At 44.2% G+C, this 26,076-nt stretch overlaps 1 protein-coding gene across 4 annotated transcripts in view; it reads left to right on the forward strand.

Annotated features, from left to right (window-relative positions):
* The window catches only part of pik3ap1 (phosphoinositide-3-kinase adaptor protein 1), a 152,825-nt gene extending 134,084 nt beyond the window's left edge, over positions 1 to 18,741 (forward strand). For 3 of the 4 annotated variants that reach the window (XM_063070789.1, XM_063070790.1, XM_063070792.1), the window contains 4 exons: positions 4,316 to 4,471; positions 6,491 to 6,561; positions 7,628 to 7,728; positions 14,691 to 18,741. In XM_063070789.1, coding sequence (XP_062926859.1) covers positions 4,316 to 4,471; positions 6,491 to 6,561; positions 7,628 to 7,728; positions 14,691 to 14,754 — 392 coding nt within the window. In that variant the 3' untranslated portion in view covers positions 14,755 to 18,741. The remainder of the gene's footprint in view (positions 1 to 4,315; positions 4,472 to 6,490; positions 6,562 to 7,627; positions 7,729 to 14,690) is intronic. The other variant, XM_063070793.1, reaches the window with a different exon arrangement.
* Positions 18,742 to 26,076: the final 7,335 nt, after the last annotated feature.

The following is a 26,076-nucleotide window of genomic DNA, read 5'->3' on the forward strand; positions in this document are numbered from 1 at the left end:
GGATCCTCTTTTGAGTCATTATGGGTAGAAGTCAGGAACAGGAAGGGAGCAGTTACTCTACTGGGGGTATTCTATAGGCCCCCTGGTAGCAGCAGAGATACAGAGGAGCAGATTGGGAGGCAGATTTTGGAAAGGTGCAAAAATAACAGGGTTGTTATCATGGGTGACTTTAACTTCCCTAATATTGATTGGCACCTGATTAGTTCCAAGGGTTTAGATGGGACAGAATTTGTTAAGTGTGTCCAGGATGGATTCCTGTCACAGTATGTGGACAGGTCGACCAGAGGGAATGCCATACTAGATCTAGTACTAGGTAATGAATCGGGTCAGGTCACAGATCTCTCAGTGGGTGAGCATCTGGGGGACAGTGACCACTGCTCCCTGGCCTTTATAATTATCATGGAAAAGGATAGCATCAAAGAGGACAGGAAAATTTTTAATTGGGGAAAGGCAAATTATGAGGCTATAAGGCTAGAACTTGCGGGTGTGAATTGGGATGATGCTTTTGCAGGGAAATGTACTATGGACATGTGGTCAATGTTTAGCGATCTCTTGCAGGATGTAAGGGATAAATTTGTCCCGGTGAGGAAGATAAAGAATGGTAGGGTGAAGGAACCATGGGTGACAAGTGAGGTGGAAAATCTAGTCAGGAGGAAGAAGGCAGCATACATGAGGTTTAGGAAGCAAGGATCAGATGGGTCTATTGAGGAATATAGGGAAGCAAGAAAGGAGCTTAAGAAGGGGCTGAGAAGAGCAAGAAGGGGGCATGAGAAGGCCTTGGCGAGTAGGGTAAAGGGAAACCCCAAGGCATTCTTCAATTATGTGAAGAAAAAAAGGATGACAGGAGTGAAGGTAGGACCGATTAGAGATAAAGGTGGGAAGATGTGCCTGGAGGCTGTGGAAGTGAGCAAGGTCCTCAATGAATACTTCTCTTCGGTATTCACCAATGAGAGGGAACTTGATGATGGTGAGGACAATATGAGTGAGGTTGATGTTCTGGAGCATGCTGATATTAAGGGAGAGGAGGTGTTGGAGTTGTTAAAATACATTAGGACAGATAAGTCCCCGGGGCCTGATGGAATATTCCCCAGGCTGCTCCACGAGGCGAGAGAAGAGATTGCTGAGCCTCTGGCTAGGATCTTTATGTCCTCGTTGTCCACGGGAATGGTACCGGAGGATTGGAGGGAGGCGAATGTTGTTCCCTTGTTCAAAAAAGGTGTAGGGATAGTCCGGGTAATTATAGACCAGTGAGCCTTACGTCTGTGGTGGGAAAGCTGTTGGAAAACATTCTTAGAGATAGGATCTATAGGCATTTAGAGAATCATGATCTGATCAGGTTCAGTCAGCATGGGTTTGTGAAGGGCAGATCGTGTCTAACAAGCCTGATAGAGTTCTTTGAGAAGGTGACCAGGCATATAGATGAGGGTAGTGCAGTGGATGTGATCTATATGGATTTTAGTAAGGCATTTGACAAGGTTCGACACGGTAGGCTTATTCAGAAAGTTAGAAGGCATGGGATCCAGGGAAGTTTGGCCAGGTGGATTCAGAATTGGCTTGCCTGCAGAAGGCAGAGGGTGGTGGTGGAGGGAGTACATTCAGATTGGAGGATTGTGACTAGTGGTGTCCCACAAGGATCTGTTCTGGGACCTCTACTTTTCGTGATTTTTATTAACAACCTGGATGTGGAGGTAGAAGGGTGGGTTGGCAAGTTTGCAGACGACACAAAGGTTGGTGGTGTTGTAGATAGTGTAGAGGATTGTCAAAGATTGCAGAGAGACGTTGATAGAATGCAGAAGTGGGCTGAGAAGTGGCAGATGGAGTTCAACGCGGAGAAGTGTGAGGTGGTACACTTTGGAAGGACAAACTCCAAGGCAGAGTACAAAGTAAATGGTAGGATACTTGGTAGTGTGGAGGAACAGAGGGATCTCGGGGTACATGTCCACAGATCCCTGAAAGTTGCCTCACAGGTGGATAGGGTAGTTAAGAAAGCTTATGGGGTGTTAGTTTTCATAAGTCGAGGGATAGAGTTTAAGAGTCGCGATGTAATGATGCAGCTCTATAAAAACTCTGGTTGGGCCACACTTGGAGTATTGTGTCCAGTTCTGGTCACCTCACTATAGGAAGGATGTGGAAGCACTGGAAAGGGTACAGAGAAGATTTACCAGGATGCTGCCTGGTTTAGAAAGTATGCATTATGATCAGAGATTAAGGGAGCTAGGGCTTTACTCTTTGGAGAGAAGGAGGATGAGAGGAGACATGATAGAGGTGTACAAGATAATAAGAGGAATAGATAGAGTGTATAGCCAGCGCCTCTTCCCCAGGGCACCACTGCTCAATACAAGAGGACATGGCTTTAAGGTAAGGGGTGGGAAGTTCAAGGGGGATATTAGAGGAAGGTTTTTTACTCAGAGAGTGGTTGGTGCGTGGAATGCACTGCCTGAGTCAGTGGTAGAGGCGGATACACTAGTGAAGTTTAAGAGACTACTAGACAGGTATATGGAGGAATCTAAGGTGGGGGCTTATATGGGAGGCAGGGTTCGAGGGTCAGCACAACATTGTGGGCCGAAGGGCCTGTACTGTGCTGTACTATTCTCTATTCTATGTTCTATCAGTAATGATCTTTCAAGAACACTAGATTCTGGAATGGGCCTGGAAGACTGGAAAATTGCAAATGTCACTCGACTCTTCAAGAAGGGAGAGAGGCAGAAGAAAGGAAACTATAGGCCAGTTAGTCTGACCTCAATGGTTGGGAAGATGTTGGAGTCAATTGTTAAGGATGTGGTTTCAGGGTACTTAGAGGCACATGATAAAATAGGCTCTAGTCAGCATGGTTTCCTTAAGGGAAAATCTCACCTGACAGATCTGTTGGAATTCTTTGAAGAAATAACAAGCAGGATAGATAAAGGAGAATTGATTGATGTTGTGACTTGGATTTTTAGAGGGCCTTTGACAAAGTGCCATACATGAAGCTGCTTAACAAGCTATGAGCCCGTGGTATTACAGGAGGGATTTTAGCATGGATAAAGCAGTGGCTAATTGGCAGGAGGCAAAGAGTGGGAATAATGGAGCCTTTTCAGGTTGGCTGCCGGTGACTAGTGGTGTTTTACAGGGGTCTGTGTTGGGACCGATTCTTTTTACGCTATATGCCAATGATTTGGATGATGGAATTGATGGTTTTTCTACAAAGTTTGCAAACAATATGAAAATAGGTGGAGGAGAAGGTAGTTTTGAGAAAGTAGAGAGACTACAGAAGGACTTAGACAGATTAGGAGTATGGGCCAAGGAATGTCAGAAGGATTACAGTGCTGGGGAATGTATGGTCATGCACTTTGGTAGATGAAATGCGAGGGTTGAGTAATCTCTAAATGGAGAGAAAATACAAAAAAATGAGATGCAAAGGGACTTGGGAGTCCTTGTGCAGCATTCCCTAAATGTTAATTTGCAGGTTGGGTCTGTGGTGAGGAAGGCAAGTGCAATGTTAGCATTCATTTCAAGAGGACTAGAATATAAAAGCAAGGATGTGATGTTGAGACCTTATAAAGTACTGTTGAGGCTTCATTTGGAGAATTGTGAGCAGCTTTGGGCACCTTAGAAAGGATGTACTTAAACTGGAGAGGGTTCAAAGAAGTTTCACAAAAATAATTCCAGGATTGAATGGCTTTTCATATGAAGAGCTTTTGATGGCTCTGGGCCTGTAGTCACCAGAATTCAGAAGAATGTGGGGTGACCTCATTTAAACCTATTGAATGCTGAAAGGCCTTGATAGAATGGACATGGAGAGGATGTTTCCTATGGTGGGACAGTCTAAGACAAAAGGAGACAGCCTCAGAATATAGGAGCGTCCTTTTAGAATGGAGTTGGTGAGGAATAGCTTTAGTCAAATAGTGGTGTATCTGTGGAATCCTTTGCCATAGGCAGCTGTGGAGGCCAAGTCTTTAGTATATTTAAGGCAGAGGTTGATAGATCCTTGATTGGTCAGGGCATGAAGGGATATAGGGAGAAGGCTGGAGATTGGGGCTGAGAGAAAAAATGGATCAGATGGTGGAGCAGACTTGAAGGGCCAGATGGCCTAATTCTCCTATATCTTATGGTCTTATTATTGTTCTCTCCAAATCTGAATGATTAAATTCTAATGTTGGTACTCATTGTGCATTGTGTACATGTTTGTAGTTGTGGAATATTCCCCTGGGCCATTTTTGGAGTCCTGGTTGCAAAGTTATTTATTTGCAATGTCTTTTATCCAGGGGCCATGTCAGATATGATCACCATTTTATTTCAAGTGTATTAAAACATAACTGTTGTGATGGCTACTTAGAGATGGAGATCACCCTTCCTGCTCGATCACAGGACATTTTAGACAGTGCAGAATGTGGAGTGTATGAAGCTAACCCCAGATTCATCTCGTCTTGTCCAATCCGAGAGGGGATACAACGGGGACAGTGGAATACAGGAAGCACATCCAGCACAGCAAGTATGAGCATATTGATGGCAAACTTGGCGCATTCTAACACCCTTAATCTTTCTTTGTATGATGGGAATGAAATACACTAACAGAGAGGAGGACAATCCACAATCCTCCGCTAACGTTCGAGAGACGATGATTTGGTGGAAGTTATATTTTAATTCTTCCTCTGTCATACTTTTTAACGTAGCTTCCAGAATACCATAGCCAACTCGCATCTCACACAGTCATCATTTGCTCGATGTAGATTTAAAACCTGAGTTTCAGATTGAACTAAATCACTTTTGATCATTATCAGGTCTGTCTCACCGTCATCCCCCTTTCTTTCTGGTCCCACATTAGATCATCATTGAAACATCTACTACTCCCACTGCAGATTCTTAACACTTAGAAACATTTCGTCTACTTTCCATGAATTTGTTAACTCCAAGTGATCAGTCGTCTATATGATGTCTTACCCTTGTTGTGTTTGATTCCATTTGCTGAACTTACACTATACTGTTCATTACTGTCACTGTTTTGGGAACCTCTAGATAACTCCCAACAATATTTTCTGCCTCTTTTTGTTTGTTACCTAATTAGATTTGTTCTGTTATTTGAAATCAAAGGTACCCCGCTTCCTTTTACATTTTGCTTCTCTTATAAAAGTAATATTTAACATGACTGGAGTATGTAATTCACAATCTTGGTTACTTAACAACAATGCCCTTTGATAATTATTAGATCACAATCATCAATTTCCAGTTGAGCCATTATTTTTTTCTACTTTAATGCTAATACTGTGTTTATTCAGATAGAGTTTTGACTTTGTACTTTGTACCTTGTTCCCTGTTCTGATTGCTGTTGGAGTTACGCTCCTGTTTCTGCCTTTTACCCCCTCCTGACACTCTCATATTCCACATTTGCTGCCCTTCACCATCACTTTGTCCTTTCATTAAACTCTGTCTCTCCTTACAAGAGTTCAGTGCCACCACCTTATTGATTTTAAAGCTTTATCTGCAGTTCCAGTTCTGCACAAGTCCTGACTCTTTGTGAACCCTGCCCCATTGGAACTGCTTCCTCTTTCCCCAGCACTGGTACCTAGGCCATTGAACTGAAATCCATTTCTTCCACACCACTCTTTGAACTTTCTGATCTTAGTGATCCTTTGCCAATTTGTAGGTGACTAGTTAGTAACCTAGAGATTATCACATTTGCTTTACTATATCATGGACCTTGCAGCAGCATCTCATCTGTCACACCTAAATCATTGGTTCCTAAATGGACTGTGACACCAGGATCTTTCCCCTTCCAGTTCTGAGGACACAGCCCTTGGGACCTGGGCTTAATGATGCAGAGAACAGTGCCTACCTCACCCTTGCAAATGCATCATCCTTTGTCATATTTCCTTTAGCTCTCTCCCACTTAAATACATTTCCAGTATATTTATATATTCCTCCTGTTTGTGGAGATTTATAGATTTTATCTCTTGGGTTTTGAAAGTTGGAGATGAGATGACAACGAGGGACTAGGTTATTTGGAAGGCTTTGAAATTAGGCAGAGTAGAAGGTGTCAGAAATAACTTAAAAATAGGGATGCAAACTAACCAAATGCAACCACCAGTATTTTCAACCTCAGCCAAGGAGCATCAGGAAAACTTTGCTCCAACTTGATAAAAAAAATTAACTTGCTGAGTGAAGAAGACCCAAGCTTCATCCAATCACCTTCTGGGATCCTGGTTGTTCTGTGAAACTTTAGAAGTGACATTCCAGTGTTAACTTCAGTTTGAATGCCTTCTGCTGAACATGGTTAGCAAATACACAGTCTGTGGTCAAAGCAGTGTGTGATGTAGAACAAACACGATTCAAATTCTGCAAGACTTTTTGTTTAACCTTCACTTAGTTTTATATTAAATCAAAACAGGATAATCCAGCTCTCCCTCCTTGAGTTATTTGGCACAGTGGGATTTTTTTTTGTATTCTTTGTCTAAAGTTCCACCTGTGAAGTGGCTCCTTTTCTTAAATCACATCCCCTCTTCTGTCTGTGCAGGTAGCCTCAGCAGCCGATCCAGTACGCGGAGTGTCTTGAGTCTAGGCAGTGGAGCAGAGGCCGACAATGAGGTAACACTCACTTGAATCACAGATGCCTTGGTTTAGGATTAGGGAAGCACTTGATCTAAAGTGCTACTCACAGTCAGTTTTGTTCTGCCAGAGGTGGAGCGGGAAGGAGGAATATGGAAGAGTTGGAGAGGAGGCTTATGGTAATGCTCGGAGTTCTAGTGGCTGCCAGAAGGCTGACACAAAACTGAGGATCTAAGTAGCTGATGGCAAGGTTGAGAGGAGCATCACGACCACTGGTTATATGTGACCCATGACACTGGAAGGGCACTCCAGGGGACACCTTTAACTGAGTGAAAGGAGGAAAGGTGGTGTGTCCCAGTAGAACTCTTGAGGTAGCCTTGCAAGCAGAAATACATTAATTGAGGAAACTAAGCAAACAGCAGAAGAGGGTGGAATAGTCAACAAGGCCACTAGGAAACGAGGGTTATGAGGGGTAACCTATCATCACTAAGGAGGTCACTTTCAACCCTGAGAACACATTCTGAGATTGATGATGAAGTGGGAGGTAAGGATGGGCTTTCCAAGAAGTGGATGATGGCAGTAATTTTCAAATCGAGGACCAGTAAACCTGAGGAGAGGGAATGCTTTTTGATATTAATAAAGCAGAATCCGTGGAGTGGAAATGGTGCAGAGATTTAAAGAGAGGCTTTGTGGTTGGAATGAGTTGTGAGAAAATGATGCGGGAGAAAGATGATGAGGGGAGAGGCTGGGTGAAGGTTGGTTTTGGGGAGAAGGGGAGAGACGGCTGAAGGGATGCTTGATAATCAGTCAGGAGCACTGGTGTGGACTTGTACTCCCCCAACTCCCTACATCTCTGCAGCAATAAATTCAGAGGGAAAGAGAGTTGTGAGGACCCACTAGCCTGAATACAACTTTCATGGTTCATGGATGCTGCATGGTCCAAGCACAGAGCTCCTTGCTCTTTACAGTGTTGAAGATTAAAATGGGTGACCAGGAGAATATCTGGTGCCTTTTTAACATGACAGGCTACTGAAATGCCACATCACTCTCCCTGGTTTACCTGCAGATACTAATGTTTTTCTTTTCTTGCTTTCATTGACACAAGGATAACGAACCAATGAGCTGTGGGCCTGCAGGTTCTCGTCTAAGTCGACAGCGTCCACCGAGTTTGCCACCTCCTCGAATTCCTCCCCGTGGACCATCCAGGTATCTGCTCATGACCAGCCACAGCTCTGTAAACCAGTTACTGCACTGATATCTGAACTCTTTCAAATTCAGCTGAAGACTCACCATTGTTCAGTTCTGTTCATATCCTTGTGTCTGGGACCCTCCCATAATTGTCCTCCGTTCTGTGACTGGTTTACCCTTCAATGGCTAGTGATAACCTTGTTTAAATGTAGGTGGCTGAGTTAATTAATTACAGAATGTCCAAAGACAATGAGGGGAGAAGAGTATTTGCCTTTATACAGAAATTTCCATGACTTCCACGAAGTATACAATATTGAGGCTTTATAAGCCATTTGTCAGAGTGCACTTGGAGTATTGTGACTAGTTTTGGGCCCCTTATCTAAGAAAAGATTGGAGAGCGTCAGTTCACAAGAGTGATATCAGGAATGAAAGGGTTAACATATGAGGAGCATTTGATGGCTCTAGATTTGTACTCACTGGAGTTTAAAAGAATGGAGGTCTCATTGAAACTTATTGAATGTTGAAAGGCCTAGATAGAGTATATCTGGATTGGATGTGTCCTATAATGTGTGAGTCTAGGACCAGAGGGCACAGCCTCAGAATACGAGTCTCCCTTTAGAATAGAGATGAGGTGGAGTTTCCCGAGCCAGAGGGTGGTGATTCTTTGGAGTTCATTGCCACAGACAGCTGATGATGCCAAGTCATTGGGTATATTCAAAGCAGAGGTTGAAAGGTTCTTAATTAGTAAGGGTGTCAAAGGTCATGAGAAGGCAGAAGAATGGGGTTGAGAGGGATGATAAATCAGCCCCACATCGAATCTGCAGACTTGATCTTCCTATGTCTTATGGACCTCAACTATTGTTGCTTAGTTTGAAGTGTAGCAATGTACAGATGTTCTGCAGGGAATATGAAGATACCCAGTCCAGGGACCTGAGCATGAGCATCCTGTCTGATGTCTCATGGTACGAGCAGATGTTCTACTGGGTGGTACCTTTCTTCATGCCTTCATCTTCTGCTGACACACGAGGTGTCACCCCTCTATTGCATGAGCAGAAAATGCTGAGAAAGCACTCAATAGGTCAGGCAGCATCTGCAGGTGGAGAAGCCACGTTAATATGTCAGGTCAGTATTCCTTTATCAGAACCAAGAAAGGGAGGAAGCAGACTGGTTTTGAGTTGGAGAGAAGGTGTGGGGGGGGGGGTTGCGGTGCTGGAGGGGGTGGATAGGACAAAGGAAATATTCTTGATGGGGTGAATCCAGGTGTTGCTGTGGGGATGAGCTGTAAATTAGATCAGCTGGTCATTGGGCAAATGGTGGCAGATACACAGAGGAAGGTGACACGAACAAAGGAATGTAAAAAGTATAAATTGCAGAGCCACAGCACATACACTGTAGGTGAGGCAGTTTTGCAGAGAATTGACGTTGCAGCAATGGCCAATTATCTTATTGACAGAGAAGGGGTATTACCAGAAGTCCTAGAATTCGATATCAGGTCCTGAAGGGTAACTATGCCCAGTCAGAACGTGGTGTACCGTCCCACAAGCTCATAGTCAATGGTAGGGCCCCGGGGAGTAACCGTTACTATTTTTTTTATCAATGCACCGTAGAACGCATCCTATTTCGATGCACGCCTGCTTGGTATGGCAACTACTCTGCACATGACCGCAAGAAACCTCAGAGGGGTGTTGACACAGACACATGAACCAGCCTCCCCTCCCCTTCAATTCTCTCAGTAAAGCGGTTAGTATAATCAAAGACCCCAGAAACTCTAGACATTCTCTCTTCTGCCCCCTTCAGTCAGGCAGTGGATTTAAAAAAAAAGCCTGAAAGCATATACCACCAGCTTCAGGGGCAGCTTCTACCCTGCTGTTGAATGGTTTCCTGATATGATAAGATGGACTCTTGACCTCATAATCTACCTCATTATGACCTTGCACCTTATTTTTATTGCACTTGCTCTATTGCAGTTATATTTACTCTGCACTGGTATTGTCTTACAGCAGGGGTTCCCAACCTTCTTTATGCCATGGGCCAGTACCATTAACCAAGGGCTCCATGGACCCCAGGTTAGGAATCCCTAGCTTAGAGGTACTGTTCTACCTCTGATCTGATCTGATCTGTATGAACAGTATGCAAGGCAAGCATTGTATCTCAGAACATGTGATAATAATAAATCAATACCAATTAAACAAACCTTTGCTGAGTCAGTACAGGAGACCACAGACCGAGAAGTTTGGATCTGTCTGCTATGGTGGTGGAGTGGCTGCAGTGAAAAGTCTTGTCTTCAGAGCAGATATAATAGAGAGAGAAGCTGGCGAATGTGATGGAGATTGTACAGGGGGCTTAGTGAGCGAAGATTTAGAGTCGTACAGCATAGAAGCAAGCCCTTTGCCTCAGGGAGTCCATGCCGACCAAAATTTCCATTTGAGCTAGTCCCACTTGCCTGCATTTGGCCCATATCCCTCGAAATCTTTCCTATCCATGTAACTGTCCAAGTCACTTTTCAATATTGTTAACCTATATGCTTCAAACACATCCTCTGGCAGCTCATTCCAGAAACACACCACTCAAAACATCCCCACCGCCCCCAAGTTGCTATTAGATCTTTCCCCTCTCACCTTAAACCTACATCCTCTAGTTCATAATACCTTAACTCTAGGGAAAAGACTTTATGCATTAATGCTATCACTACCCCTCATGATTTTTTACCTCTCTCTAAGATCACTCCTAAATTCTCCACTCTCCAGTGAAAAAGTCCCAAACTGCTCGTCATTTCACTATTACTCAGTCCCTCAAGTCCCCATAAATCTCTGAATCGTTGGCTTGCTGGCATCTTTTCTTTGGCAGGCTAACCGAATGTGAACACAATACTCCAAATGCTATATTGAGATAGATATGGAAGTCTATAACAGATGTCTGTCACCATTTCCCATGGCCCTGAATCAGGTAGTCAGTAAAACTACAATATTCCTTTAACCCTTGAGAATTTCACCGGGCTGGAAAACCAGCTATTCTGAACTGTTACTCTAGTCGCCCAACATACTTTTATTTTACTGATTTTTGCATGTTATATTGTTGAATAATAAATGTTCCAGTGAAGCTAGTGAGTTGAAGGGGAGCGGGAAGTATGGTAGCACTGCCGACCCCAGCTCTGTATGCAAACCTACCCCACCTTCCCGACTGCTCGTGTTCTGGACTCCGATTTCGGCTTTGGTCGTGCACCCAGCCTACTCTCCAGAATGGCAGCTAATTCCAAACTAATAGTTCATAGAGCTAAACAACACAGCAACAGGCCCCTCGGCCCAGCCAGTCCGTGCTGACCCAGATGTCCATCCAAACCAATCCTATATTTGCCTGTGTTTGGCCCATGTCCCACTAAACCTTTACTCTCCATGTTCAGTATCTGACCAAATATCATTTAAATTTCATTCTCATGCCTGTCTCAACCACTTCCTCAAGCAACTTGTTTCACTGGGTGAAAAATTTGTCCCTTGGATACAAGTTAAATTTTTCTCCTCTCACTTTAAACCTATGCCCTCTACTTCTTGATTCCCCAGCCCTGGGAAAAATTCATCCTGCTAATGCCCGTTGTGATTTTATACATCTCTATAAGATCACCTCTCAGTCTCCTATGCTCCAAGGGGAAGAAGTCCCAGCCTGTAACACCTCTCCCTCTAGCTCAATCTCTCAAGTCCTGGCAACATCTTTGTAAATCTTTACTGCACTCTGTCCAGATTAGTAACATCGTTTATAGAGTCATACAACAAAAAAACAGGCACTTCGGTCCATCAAATCTATACTGAACTATTAATCTTAGTCCCATCGACCTGCAGCTGGACCATAGCCCTCCATTCCTCTCCCATCCCTGTACCTATCCAAATTTCTCTTAAGTGGTGAAATCAAACCCACATCCACCACTTGCACTGGCAGCTCATTTCACATTCTCAGCACCAACTGAATGAAGAAATTCCCCTCCTGTTTCCCTTAAACATTCCACCTTTCACTCTTAACCCATGATCTCTAGTTGTAGCCTCACCCCAGCCTCAGTGGAAAAAGCCTGGTTGCACTTCCTCTATCTATAGCCCTCATAATTTTATATACCCCTATCAAATCTCTCCTCAATCTTCTACGTTCTAGGGAATAAAGTACTAACCTTTTCAATCTTTCCCCATAACTCATGTTCTCCAGTCCTGGCAGCGTTCTTGTAAATTTTCTCTGCACTCTTACAATCTTATTGTCATCTTTCCTGTAGGTAGACCAAAACTGTACACAATACTCCAAACTGAGTCTCAAGAATGCCTTAAACAATTTCAACATACCGCTCTAATTCCTGTACTCAGTACATTGATTTATGAAGGCCCTTGTGCCAGAAGCTTTCTTTTCAACCCTTTCTAACCGTGACACCACTTTGAAGGGTTTATGAATCTGTATTCCCAGATCCCTCTGTTCTATTGCACTCCTCAGTGCCCTATCACTTACTGTGTAAGACATACCCTGGCTAGTCCTCCCAAAATACAACACCTCACACTTATCTGCATTAAATTCCATCTGCCATTTTTCATTTGTTCCTACTTGCCTATACTTTCTATGCACCTCCTTCTTTTTCCTAACCAGGTCCTCAATCTCTCTTGAAAATCAAGGTTCACTGAAGTTGTTATCCTTGCCTTTTATTCTGACAGGAACATACAGACTCTGTGCTTTCAAAATTGCATTTTTGAAAGCCTCTCGCTTACCAAGTACACCTTTGCCAGAAAACAGCCTGTCCACATCCACATTGCCAGATTCTTTCTGATACCATCAAAATTGGCCTTCGTCCAATTAAGAATCTCATCTTGAGGACCAGTCCTGTCCTTATCCATAATTACCTTAAAACTAATGCTATTATGATCACTAGATGCAATGTGTTCCGCTACACAAATTTCTATCACCTTCTGACACCTGCCCTGTTTCATTCCCTAGTAGATCTAATATCACACTTGATTCTATGTTGCGATTTAAGAAACTTTCCTGAACACATTTGACAAACGCTTTCCCATCCAACCAGTTTACAGTGTGGGAGTCCCAGTCAATATGTGGAAAATTAAAATCACCTACCATCACATCCTTATGTTTCTTGTACCAGTCTGTGATCTCTCTACAAATGTTCTCATTAATCCTGCTGGGTAGTCTATAGTTTAATATCATTAACAAGGTCATATCTTTCTTATTCTTCACTCGATGAACCCTGCAATCTGTCCTGTCTGAGCACTGCCGTGATATATTTCCTAACAAGTAATGCCACCCCCCCACCAATCCCTCCCGCTCCATCACATCTGAAACATCGGAACCCCAGAACATTGAGCTGCCATTCCTGCCCCTTCCTGTTTCTGGCCTCACTAGCATGTGGCATGAGGAGCAATCCTGAAAGCATTGCCCTGGAGGTCCTGTCCTTTAACTTGGCACCTCATTCCCTGAGCTCACTTTGCAGTAACACGTAACCCCTTCTACCCATGTCATGGTTCTGATGTGGGCCACAACCCACAACCTCTGGCTGCTCACCCTCCCACTTGAGAATGCTGTGGACTCACTCTGAGAAGTCCTGACCCTGGAACGCAGGACGCAACATACTGTCTGGGAATCTCGTTCTCGTCCACTGAACCCCCTTTCTTTGTCCCTAACCAAGGAATCTCCTATCCCTACAGTTCACCACTTCTCCCTCCTTTCCTTCTCAGCCACCGAGCCAGACTCAGTGCCAGAGACCTTCCTCTGCAAGATCATTCCTCGCCAACAATATCCAAAGCGGTATACCTGTTGCTGAGGGAACAACCACAAGTGTACCCTACAGTGGCTGCCTATCCCCTTCCCCCACTGATGGTCACCCAGTTACCTTTATCCTGCACCTTGAGTGTAACTATCTCCCTGTATGTCTTGTCTATCAATCCCACAACCTCCCGACTGATCCGGAGCTCCTCCAGTTCCAGCTCCAACTCCTTAATTCAGCCTGTTAGAAGCTGCAGCTGGATGCACTTCTTGCAAGTGTAGTCATCTGGGACACCGGAGGTCCCACATCCTGCAACGGGAGCATTCCACAAACTGCCTGGCATTCTTACTGCTCTCAATGTGCAAGAGAGGAAAAAGAATAACTAACGGGAAAAAAAATCTGCCTACAGCCTAAGCCTCGCCTCACCGAAGCCTTGATGAGCCAAAGCCTCAATTCCCCACTTAAGCACTGGCCCACTCACATAATGGCCACTCCACTAAAGCCTAACTTATTTTTATTGGATCTTGCCAAGTGGCTAATTATGCACAATCCAATGTCTCATCAAGAACTGTGGCGCGCAAAATGTGCCAACTCTCCCTACTCACTTCTTTTAAACTCTCTCTCCCCTAACGCAGTCCAAAGTATCCTCAGGAACTGTGGCACATAAAATCATATTTTTCCTATAACAGTGTGACCAAAGCTAAACACAATACTCCAAGTGCAGCCTCCCAAATGTATTAACATAATCTACCCATCCCTACGTTTCTCATTGCCCTGACTACAGGCCTTTATGTGAAAAGCCTTTCTCACCACTCCGTCGACCCCTTAGTCCACATTCAGGGAACCATGTGCCTGAGCTCCAAGGTCCCTCTGTTCTACAACACTTCCCAGAGCCCTGTCATTCATCGTGGAAAAGCCCAATCTGGATTTGACTTTCCAAATCCAAATTAAACGCCATTTGACATTTTTCAACCCTCTTACACAGCTGATCAAGAAATCACTGTGCATTTTAATAACATTCATTACCTGCAATGCTGCTTATTTTAGAGTCTGACTAAAGCCAGATACCAGGACTTTTGAAGTTTTCATGGTATTCAGCAGGTGAAGGGGGTAGAGAGGTAAATAGATTGAATTTGTACTCGTTTTCCATCCACATGGGACTAGGCCGTCGTCGGTACCTTCCAGCTGTGGGATTCCATCACTAACCCTCCTATCCTCTAACCCTCCACTTGTTTTGCAGGAGTCCAAACCAGCCACCAGTCAAGTCGACTCCTGCTCCTCCAGTGCCACCTAGAGGCCGATAGTCACATCTCAAGAACAACCAAGATCTTGATGAATCATCCATCGTTCAAGCAACACACCTTCACCACCTGGAACAAGAAGTGTGGTTCATTCCAAGATTTACACCTTTGCAATTTGTTGCATTGTTGTTGACACAGCACATAGGACATCTCTGAAGAATGTCAGCGTTTTATTATCTAGGTGTGCAGAACTACCAAATTGCTCGGCAAAACCATGGACGTGAAGCTAAGAACAGCTATGTCAAATGCAAATGATACCGAGCTTGTCCGAATCTCAGATGAGCAACCAATCTCCTACTCGATCCTGTGTGTGTTGCAAAGGCCTCATTTGTAGGAATGTCGAACAGATTTAGAACACTTCGATTCTGCATTCAAGAAAAATCCAATGAGCATATAAAATTTTAAATAACAAATGGTGAACTATTGGACAGTTGAGGATTGTGGGGAACAGGCAGGAAGCTGGAGCTGAGAACAAAGTCTGATTAGACACATTAGTGAATAGAGGAGCTGGCTCAAGGGGCCGAGTGGCCTACTCATGTTCCTATTTCTATGTACTTATCATATTTAGCTGAATAATTTTGCACGCTACAATCAAGATTTTTCATCTACTGCTGTTTCATGACAGAAATCTAGATGGTTCCTCAAACCAGTTTATTCTAAATACAAATCTATGGCAGGACAATTCAGGAACTCCCTCGTCTGTCTGAGAGATTTAGGCAAGTTCACCCGTAATATATAAATGTCTCTCAGAAATGTCTTTGGATAAAGGATAGCCGAAGACTAGCGTAGCAAGTTCACGTTTAGTTATCGATCGACCGTATATGAATACCCATGAATACAGTCAAATGAAACAGCAAAACCCAGTACCAACAGTCATACACAGCAAAAGACACATATAGCACAGTATAAGATAACAGTAAATATGCAGTCGCCCAAAAAAAAAACATAATATAGCCCAAGTCCCTGAGCAACATGTCCTGCAGATTGATGGTGCGCGGATGATTGTTGGCAAGGGCAAGTGCTCAGCAGACTGCAGATGAACGTAATCCACCTTGTCTTCCACCGAGCAAACACTGGATGGCAGCACTGATGGGAGTGGCCTGCTCCAATCCAGCATGGGCACTGCACCACACCACATCCGGCATCTCCTCTCCTGGGCGGCTACAACTGACGATCCAGCTGCATCAGGCCCAGTCCGAGCTACAACCAAGATCACACAGCTTCCCAGCTGTCAGTCACACCAATAAATCAGTAAACTGGACTCTTAGTGTACTACCTTGCCAATGTCCAACAGGGTCTAGCGATCACAAGGAAAGTGCTCAAGATAATCACTCGCTGTCAGACTGCACACTAGCTTCATGCACTGACTCTGACGCCTCTCTGTAGCAACACAGTCCGCACCAAGCCCAGCCCCTCCAGCTCCCTTGCTATCGAGCAACTTGCTGTTGGGGTAGATCTGCAGTACCCAAAGTTCTTAAAGTTCAGCAATGTCTTGCAATTGTAAAGAGAAAGTTTTAAAAAGACAAAGGCATCTCTATTGGCCGCAGGGAGGCCGCTGTGTCCAAGTATGCTGCCACCTTACAGGAATGAGGACTGATACCCCCATAGTAGGGTTCAAAGGCATAGCGACTGCATGTTGATGTTTTCCTAAGTAGCTGATGAAACACTGATCATTACTAAAACACGCCAGCAGGACAGTCTGTTGCTTTGTTGTAAAACGTTCCTTTCTGCAAGAAAGAGTAGTCCTTGTTCTGATCTTCTTCTTTGTTCTCTGTAAGCCCCTCACCTGTTCTATACCCAGCTGTTAATTCCTGCCTCACCCCAGGTGAAGCTGGCTGGTTTCAGTGCTTTCTGTTCCACTGGTAACTATGCACCTCCCTGGTATACATCACTTTGAAATCTATGCATAATGTCCTGGATTGATAATTCAGTTTTTTGTAGTGCGAGGAAGATCTACTGTATTTTTCAGTTCATAGTCTGATTTGCTGCCTTAACACATGCCTGACAACTGAAATTTTTTTCTATAATCTGAATAATTTTTTCACTATGGATGCAATCATCTTTGTAAAATATTTGTATGACATACTCTGTTTTGAATCTTCAGCAGAATCAGAAGCAGATTTATTATTATTGACATATAATGTGAAGTTTGTTATTTTGTGGCAGCAGTACAGTGCAGAGACAATGATTAATAAGGTACAAAAATAAGCAAATGATGCAAAAAAAAAGTTAACAGTGAGGTAGTATTCATGGGTTCATAGATCGTTCTAATGGCTGAAGGGAAGCAGTTCTTCCTGAAACGTCCACCGTGGGCCTTCCTCCTTCGTGGTAGTAATGAGAAGAGGGCATGTTCCAGATGATGAGGGTCCCAGTGACAGATGCTGCCTCCCTGAGTCTTCCTTAGATGTCTTATCTGTTGATTTGGTGCTTATTTTAGAGAAAGATGTTAGTTAGACAGTAAACTCCCTCTCCCCTGCCCCACAAAGTGCTTGTGGCCTAGTTTTGCAGGATTATCCCGAATGGGACAGTGGAAAGTGACCCCCCCCCCCCATTTGTGTCTTGTGAGTTTGTCCGGCTGATGTCACCAGCCCCATTGTCCATCTACAAGAGTGAAGAATGAAATGCGTTCGCAAGAGAGGAAAGGAAGCATTAACAGATATTTCAAACAGTGGATGGATTCAGAGACATTTAGTAAGAGATTTGGTGGGATCTGGTTCTATATTTTTTGAAAATACTGCCATTATTTTCCTAATGTGAGATTGTGTTTACGTATGTCTGAACAAATTGTATGCTCCAATGATCAAATTGAGATTCAACCTGATGCACGTTGCTGTCTTTTTCATTAATTCATAGGATGTGGTCACCATTTGCGATGTAAAGTCTGCTCATTTATCTTTGAGAGCGGTGAGCTGACGTTTGTCTGACAAGGGGCATGGGGGCAGAGTGTTAGTGCTGCTGCCTCTCAGCTCCGAGGACCCGAATCTGATCTTAACTTCAGGTGCTGTCTGTGTGGGGCTCGCACGTTCTCCCTGTGACTGTGTGGGGCTCTCTTGGGTATTCTAGTTTCCTCACAAGTACCAAAGACATTTGCCACATTAATGGACTGCTGTAAATTACCCCTTAATATAGGTTAAAGGGGTTGTGTGTGTGGCAAAGCAAATTGAAGGGATACAGGGAAACAAGGAGTGGGAATGGATAAATGGAGAGTGTTTCCAAATTCAGTGAAGGACTATTGAAGATTAAACTGGTGTGTGACCATCTGCTTCATCAAATAAATCTGTGGGAGGGAGGAAGCGGTAGGGAAATGTGGGGTAATGAGACTGATGGGAAAAAGATGAGTGCTGGCATAGACTCGGTGGGCCAAAAGGATCCTTTTCGGACATAAAATTTGAGATATATAGGGCAGCTGGCTGAGCAACATGGCTTGCACGTGTTTGTTGATCTCATTTTCCAAGGCTGGAGGAGGTCACGAGCTGGGAATTTACTTCTTGTCAAAAGAACAGACAGGTCTTCTCACTGGGTGTGGTGGCAGAGTGGGTGCTATTTAAGCCTTCCCCTGAATTACTTCAGCCTCTCTGTTGCTTGCTGGAGCTCTGCTCGTCCAAGTATTCTCTCATACTCCTGTCCTGCAGCAGCTGGGAAAACTTTGGGTGCCAGGAGATGGGTTACTTGGATACACAGCCTCTGGCCTGTTCCCGTAGACATGCTGTTTTTGTGCCAAGTTCTTTTAGATTTCTGGCCTTTGGTGACCCCTGCTGTTGATAGTGGGGCATTTGATGAAAGTAATTGCATAGAATATGGTTAGACTTTGTGCACTTTATCTTCTTGTGTGGTCAGAAAGATTGAGATCATTAAGTACAACTTTTATGTTTTGAAATTTTGTGCACCAGTGTTAAATGACTTAAAATACACAAATATTATCTTATCTATCTAGAAATATAGATTTTAATCACAATGTTGCAGCCTTAGAAATTAAAATCATTTATCTGAACAGAGCAACGTGACCTTTACTTGCAGATTTTCACACATTCAGAACATGCCAACTATAGACGGTCTGTTTCTGCACACTTTCCAAAGCTGAACAGTCCATGTGATCCATGGTAACAGGGATCTCTTCACACTTCTGTTGGGCGTTGTTGTAAGAAAACACTGAGAGTCCAGGACTGGTGATTGCTGGTTTGGAGTTGACATAAATCAGGATACACATTTTGGATGGGCAAGAGCTTTGAGATTTCAAGAGAACCTGTCCACAGTGTGCTCCATCGTGGATCCAACTGGGATAGAGGTGTGACAGACACGCACAGACAGAGACAGACAGACAGACAGACACACACACACACACACACACACACACTTTAGCAGGGGTCAGGCAGCACCTATGGAGGGAATTACGCAGTCAATATTTCAGGCCAAGACCCTTCAGTCCTTATTTCCTCCATAGACACTGCCTGACCTGTTGAGTTCCTCTAGCATTTTGTGTTTGTTGCTCAAGATTTCCAGCAACTGCAGAAACTTGTGTGCCCGGGACAGAGGAGCGCCTGCTCCTTACAGCAGAGCTGTATTTCAACATGGCTATCTGACCTCAGAACCAAAGACCTTAAAGGTGTCTGTGTGTCCATACATCCAGTAACTCTCTGCTGTCTTCCCTTGCCCTTGTCCTTCTGGTCCCCTCACCCCTCACACTCTGCTTAATATCTAATCCTTTGCACTTTTGGGTATCTGCCCCGTCATGTTTGACTCTTGTGCCAGTATTTGCCTGGTCAGGCTCCCGTCTCATTGTGCTAAATGAAGTTTATACCAGCAGTGGTTCTTTTTGTTAAAAAAAAGATGTTCTCTTCATAGGTGCTGCTGTCAGCTGCCTTTACTAGCCAGGACTATTAGATTTGTAGACATTCAGCATGGAAATAGACCCCTTGATGCATCTCGACCGCGTGGACCAAAGTGTCTACCAGAGCAAGTCCCGTATGTCTGCAGTCGGTCCACATCCCTCTAAACATATCCTGTCCACGTATCTGTTTAAATTTCTTTTAAACTGCAACACTCAGCACATGTCAAATTAATTTCCATCCACTCTTCCTTAGTCCACCTTCCCCTTTGATTTAGACCTTGCTCGAGTTTCATATAACCTTCTTCATTCTCCAGTGCATAACTAATTTTGGTGTCATCTGCAAACTTACTAACAGTGCTAACTGCAATCTTATCCGAATCATTTATACGGATGACCGAAAACAGAGGACCCACTACCAGTCCCTGTGACACAGCATTAGTCACAAGCCTCCAGACTGAAAAACGGTCCTCCACTAACCCCCTCTGTCTCCTACCACCAAGCTAACTTTGTATACACCTGACTCACCCTGGAGTTCAGATGATTCCACTTTCCAGACCAGCTTACCTTGTCAGACTTTGTCAAAAGCTTGGCTAAAGTTCTTGTAGATAGTATCTACCACCTTTCCTTCTTCAGTCCTATCGGTCACCTTGTAAATAAATCAACAGAGGAGCTTTAATTATAAGGGAAACTGTAACAACTCCTTTATTGACCTCCAAACACAGAACATAAAGTGCAGTTTAAAAAAAACTTCACGTAATTGCATCGTCACGTCAGATCAGCCTCTTAAAGTGAATCCCAACTCAATGTCGGTGGTTGTGAATTATGTGTGTTTCCACCCATTACATTACCCTACACAGGCCCCAGCCCCCAGGATTCACCAAGACCGGCATTGTGAGCCTGTCCGGAACTCGGACAAGCCGCCCGGCTCGGGTCCTGTGTTCCTTGGCTGGAGGAACAGCAGGTACCTCTGGCTTGTCCAGAGGTGTGTTGACACGCTCATGGTCATGAAGTGATGGCAGGGTAGCGGCATGCTCCAAATCTTGGCGGGACAGTTTAAGACGATCTACCTGAATACATTCTGGCTTATCCCTTCTGTGTATGATAAATGCTTTTTCTCTTCCTTCCAAAGCACAGAACGAGCTATTGTAAGGGTGCCTAAGGGGATGATGTGAGCCTTATGGCAAACAAAAACAAACAGGGCAGAATGTAGGTCAACAGGAACCCAAGAGCGCTGTACGCAACAATGGGAGGTAGGAATAGGTGAAAGGGAATTGAATTTACTGAGGAGGGTGGAACGCTGTTGAAAGGCCAACCAGGTGGGTGAGGCGTCAGGAATAAAATCACCTGGCCCTTGTAACAGCTGCCCGTGTACCATCTCAGCCGTGGTTGACTGTGGGTCTCTTTTGGAGCTGTTCTGAGCCCCAGCAGGACCCACGGGAGACAATCATGCCAACACTCATCCATCAGGGAAGCCCTCAGACTGGCCTTTAAGAAGCAGTGAAACCACTTGCATAGACCATTGGACTGTGAGTGATACAGCATGGCGTGATGTAGCTTAACACCAAGGTTCTGAGCCGTCAAAGTTCATAGGTTTGATGTGGATCGGGACTAAGGTCGGAGGAAATATCAAATGGGTGCCAAACTGAGCAACCCAAGCACTCGACGATAGAGGGATGACCTCTGGCTACCTGGTGCTATGGTCCACCACGTAAGGAGATGCATGAAACCGTGGGAGGGAGGGAGAGGACCAGCCAAGTCCATATTGACATGGTCTGTTGACATATTGCTCGGATCTCAAAAGGTGCCAATGGCGCCCGCACATGACAGCTAATTTTTACCCACTAGCACTCAACACAGGCTGTAGTCCAATCATGCACATCCTTTCTTAGGCCGTGCCAAGCAAACTTCAGTTCGGATGAGAAGTTTGTGTCAATGAATGCTGTGAAATGGTGACCCTCTAGAAGAAAACAAAAATGTGGACAGTTGGATAGACACTGAGAAGTTCGCATTCAGACATGCTGTACTTCCTTTCAGAGTATTGTGTGCAGTTTTGGTCACTTACCTACCTAGAGGAAAGATGTAAATAATGTTGAATGAGTACAGAGAAAACTTGCAAGGATGTTACCAGGACTGGAGGACCTGATTTATAAGAAATGATTGAATAGGTTAGGAAAAACAGAATTAAAGAATCCAGACCAGTCCTCACCTGCACCTCTGCAGCCTCCTTGCTGAAACTTCACAAGCCAAACATCAGGACTTCCCACTCAAACACTGGCCACTCTTACAGCAGCCATTCCAAAATGGCTGCTCCATTGTACAGTCCCTTCTTTTCATTTGCTCATGTGCCTCGGCACTTTTCAATCCTTGCCCCATGCTCAAGGCTCATATGAATTTAGGATAAGGGTAGGAAATTTAGAGGGAGTTTGAGGGGGACCTTTCTCACCCAGAGTGGTGAGTATCTGGAACACACTGCCTGAGAGAGCAGTGCAAAAAACAGTCACTGACAGATTTAAGAGATATCTAGATGAGAACTAGAACCACCTAGGAATACAAAGCTAGCAGCTAAGTGCTAGAATTTGGTATTAATACGAATGGGTCAGTATGGACATGATGGCTGAATGGCCTGTTTCCATGACTGCGTGTGAAGCCATGTTGAAGATGTAGAAGGTCACAGTATGATTACTGAGGAGACGAGTTTCCTGATAGATAATAAGACTTGCTCAGCATGCAACATTGCTCTGCTTGATGTTAACCCAACCTTCAACACCACAACTTCACAGTTTTGGAGAGTTGTGAAGAAACTTCACGCCTCTGGTGTTGCCAATTTTAATGCAACACCTGATCAAGCACACTGGATGGTGACTTTACTGAACAAGTATACTTGATTAATCACAATTAGTTCAAACAACTCGAAGATTTACAATGCAGTGTCAAATTGGACTCAATAAACTTTCAAATTCCACTGATCGTATTTAGTCATCACACAGTCCAGATGAACGTGGCCAAGGTTCAATATGGTGAGTTCTTCTCCAAGTCCCTGCTTCAGCTCTCTACCTAGCTCTCTAAAATGTCTTTTCACTGCCAAATTGCAAATGTCACTTTATTCTTCAAGAAGAAACTATAGACCAGTTAGTCTGACCCCAGTGTTGGGTAAGATGTTGGAGACGATTATTAAGGGTGAAGTCTGGGGGTACTTAGAGGCACATGATAAAATAGGCCAGAGTCAGCATGGTTTCATGGAAACATAGAAAACCTGCAGGACAATACAGGCCCTTCAGCCCACAAAGTTGTGCCAAACATGTCCCTACCTTAGAAATTACTAGGGTTACCCATAGCCCTCTATTTTTCTAAGCACCATGTACCTATCCAAAAGTCTCTTAAAAGACCCTATCATATCCGCCTCCACCACTGTTGCCGGCAGCCCATTCCACACACCCACCACTCTCTGCATAAAAAACTCACCCCTGACATCTCCTCTGTATCTACTCCCAAGCACCCTCAACCTGTGCCCTCTTCTGGCAGCCATTTCAGCCCTGGAAAAAAGCCTCCAACTATCCACACAATTAATGCCTCTCATCATCTTATACACCTCTGTCAGGTCACCTCTCATCCTCCGTCGCTCCAAGAAAAGGCTGAGTTTACTCAACCTGTTTTCATAAGGCATGCTCCCCAATCCAGGCAACATCCTTGTAAATCTCCTTTGCACCCTTTCTATGGTTTCCACATCCTTCCTGTAGTGAGGCGACCGGAACTGAGCACAGTACTCCAAGTGGGGTCCGACCAGGGTCCTATATAGTTGCAACACTACCTCTTGGCTCTTAAACTCAATCCCACGGCTGATGAAGGCCAATGCTCCATATGCCTTCTTAACCACAGAGTCAACCTGCACAGCAGCTTTGAGTGTCCTAAGGACTCGGACCCCAAGATCCCTCTGATCCTCCACACTGCCAAGAGTCTTACCATTAATGCTACATTCTGCCATCATATTTGAACTAACAAAATGAACCACTTCACACTTATCTGGGTTGAACTCCATCTGCCACTTCTCAGCCCAGTTTTGCATCCTATCAATGTCCCGCTGTAACCTCTGACAGCCCTCCACACTATCCACAACACTGCCAACCTTTGGGTTCTCTACAAACTTACTAACCCATCCCTCCACTTCCTCATCCAGGTCATTTATAAAAATCATGAAGAGTAAGGGTCCCAGAACAGATCCCTGAGGCACACCACTGTTCACTGACCTCCATGCAGAATGTGACCCATCTAAAACCACTCTTTGCCTTCTGTGTGCAAGCCAGTTCTGGATCCACAAAGCAATGTGCCCTTGGATCCCATGCCTCCCTACTTTCTCAGTAAGCCTGGCATGGGGTACCTTATCAAATGCCATGCTGAAATCTATATACACTACATCTACTGCCCTTCCTTCATCAATGTGTTTAGTCACATCCTCAAAATATTCAATTAGGCTCATAAGGCACGACCTGCCCTTGACAAAGCCATGCTGACTATTCCTAATCATATTATACCTCTCCAAATGTTCATAAATCCTGCCTCTTAGGATCTTCTCCATCAACTTACCAACTACTGAAGTAAGACTTACTGGTCTGTAATTTCCTGGGCTATCTCTATTCCCTTTCTTGAATAAGGGAACAACATCCGCAACCCTCCAATCCTCTGGAACCTCTCCCGTCCCCATTGATGATGCAATGACCATCGCCAGAGGCTCAGCAATCTCCTCCCTTGCGTCCCACAGTAGCCTGGGGTACATCTCATCCAGTCCCGGCAACTTATCCAAAAGCTCCAGCACATCCTTTTTCTTAATATCTACATGCTCAAGCTTTTCAGTCCTCTGTAAGTCATCACGACAATCACCAAGATCCTTTTCCATAGTGAATAATGAAGCAAAGTGTTCATTAAGTACCTCTGCTGTTTCCTTTGGTTCCATACACATTTTCCCACTGTCACACCTGATAGGTCCTATTCTTTCATGTCTTATCCTCTTGCTCTTCACATACTTGTAGAATGCCTTGGGGTCTTCCTTAATCCTGCCCACCAAGGCCTTCTCATGGCCCCTTCTGGCTCTCCTAATTTCCTTCTTAAGCTCCTTCCTGTTAGCCTTATAATTTTCTAGATCTCTAACACTAACTAGCTCTCTGAAGCATTCGTAAGCTTTTCTTTTCTTCTTGACTAGATTTACTACAGCCTTTGTACACCACAGTTCCTGTACCCTACTATAACTTCCCTGTCTCATTGGGAAAATCTTGCCTGACAAATCTGTTGGAATTTTTTGAGGAAATAACAAGCAGGATGGACAAAAGAGAATCGGTGGATGTTGTGTACTTGGATTTTCAGAAGACCCTTGACAAGGTGCCACACATGAGGCTGCTTAACAAGTTAAAAACCCATGGTATTATAGTAATGAATCTAATATGGATAACACAGTGGCTGGTTGGAAGAAGGCAGAGACTGGGAATAGAGGGAGCCTTTTCTGATTGATTGCTGTTTTTCCACAGGTGTCTGTGTTGGGACCAATTCTATTTATGTTATTTGTCAATGATTTGAATGACAGAATTGATGACTTTGTGACCAAGTTTGCAGATGAATTAAAGATAGGTGGAGAGGTAGGTAGCTTTGAGGAAGCAGAGAGGCTACAGAAGGTCATAGAGAGATTAGGAGCATGGGAAAAGAAGTGATAGATAGAATATAGTGTAGGGAAGTGTATGGTCATACACTTTGGTAGAAGAAATAAAAGCGTAGACTATTTTTTAAATGGAGAGAAAATTCAAAAATCTGAGGTGCAAAGAGACTTGGGAATCATTATGCAGGATTCCTTAAAGGTTAATTTTCAGGTTGAATCAGTGGTGAGGAAGGCAAATGCAATGTTAGCAAGGATGTCATATTTTATAATGGTCTGGTGAGGCCTCTTTTGGGCCTCTTATCAAAGAAAGGAGGTGCTGACATGGGAGAGGATTCAAAGGAGGTTCTCAAATATGATTCCGGTATTGAAAAGTAGCTTATGAGGAGTGTTTGATGGCTCTGGGCCTGTACTCACTGGAATTCAGAAGAATGAGGGGGGATCTCATTGAAACCTGTCAAATACTGAAAGGCCTCGATAGAGTGGATGTGGAGAGAATGTTTCCCATGGTATAGGAATCTAAGACCAGAAAACCCATCCTCAGAATAGAGGGGTGGCCATTTAGAACAGAGATGAGGAGGAACTTCTTCAGCCAGAGAATGGAGAATCTGTGGATCTGTTGTCACAAGGAGGCCAAGTCATTGGGTATATTTAAGGCAGAGGTTGAAAGAATCTTGATTAGTCAGGACATGAAGGAATACGGGGAGAAGGCAGGAGATTGGACTGAGAGGAAAATAGATCAGCCATGATGAAATGGTGGAGCAGACTCGATAGGCCTAATGACCTAGTTCTGTTCCTATATCTTATGGTCTTATCTGAGTAACTGAAGGTAGAGTTTGGCAACCTACTCAACCGCTGC

Source organism: Mobula hypostoma, chromosome 18, assembly GCF_963921235.1.
Source record: "Mobula hypostoma chromosome 18, sMobHyp1.1, whole genome shotgun sequence".
NCBI lineage: Eukaryota > Metazoa > Chordata > Chondrichthyes > Myliobatiformes > Myliobatidae > Mobula > Mobula hypostoma.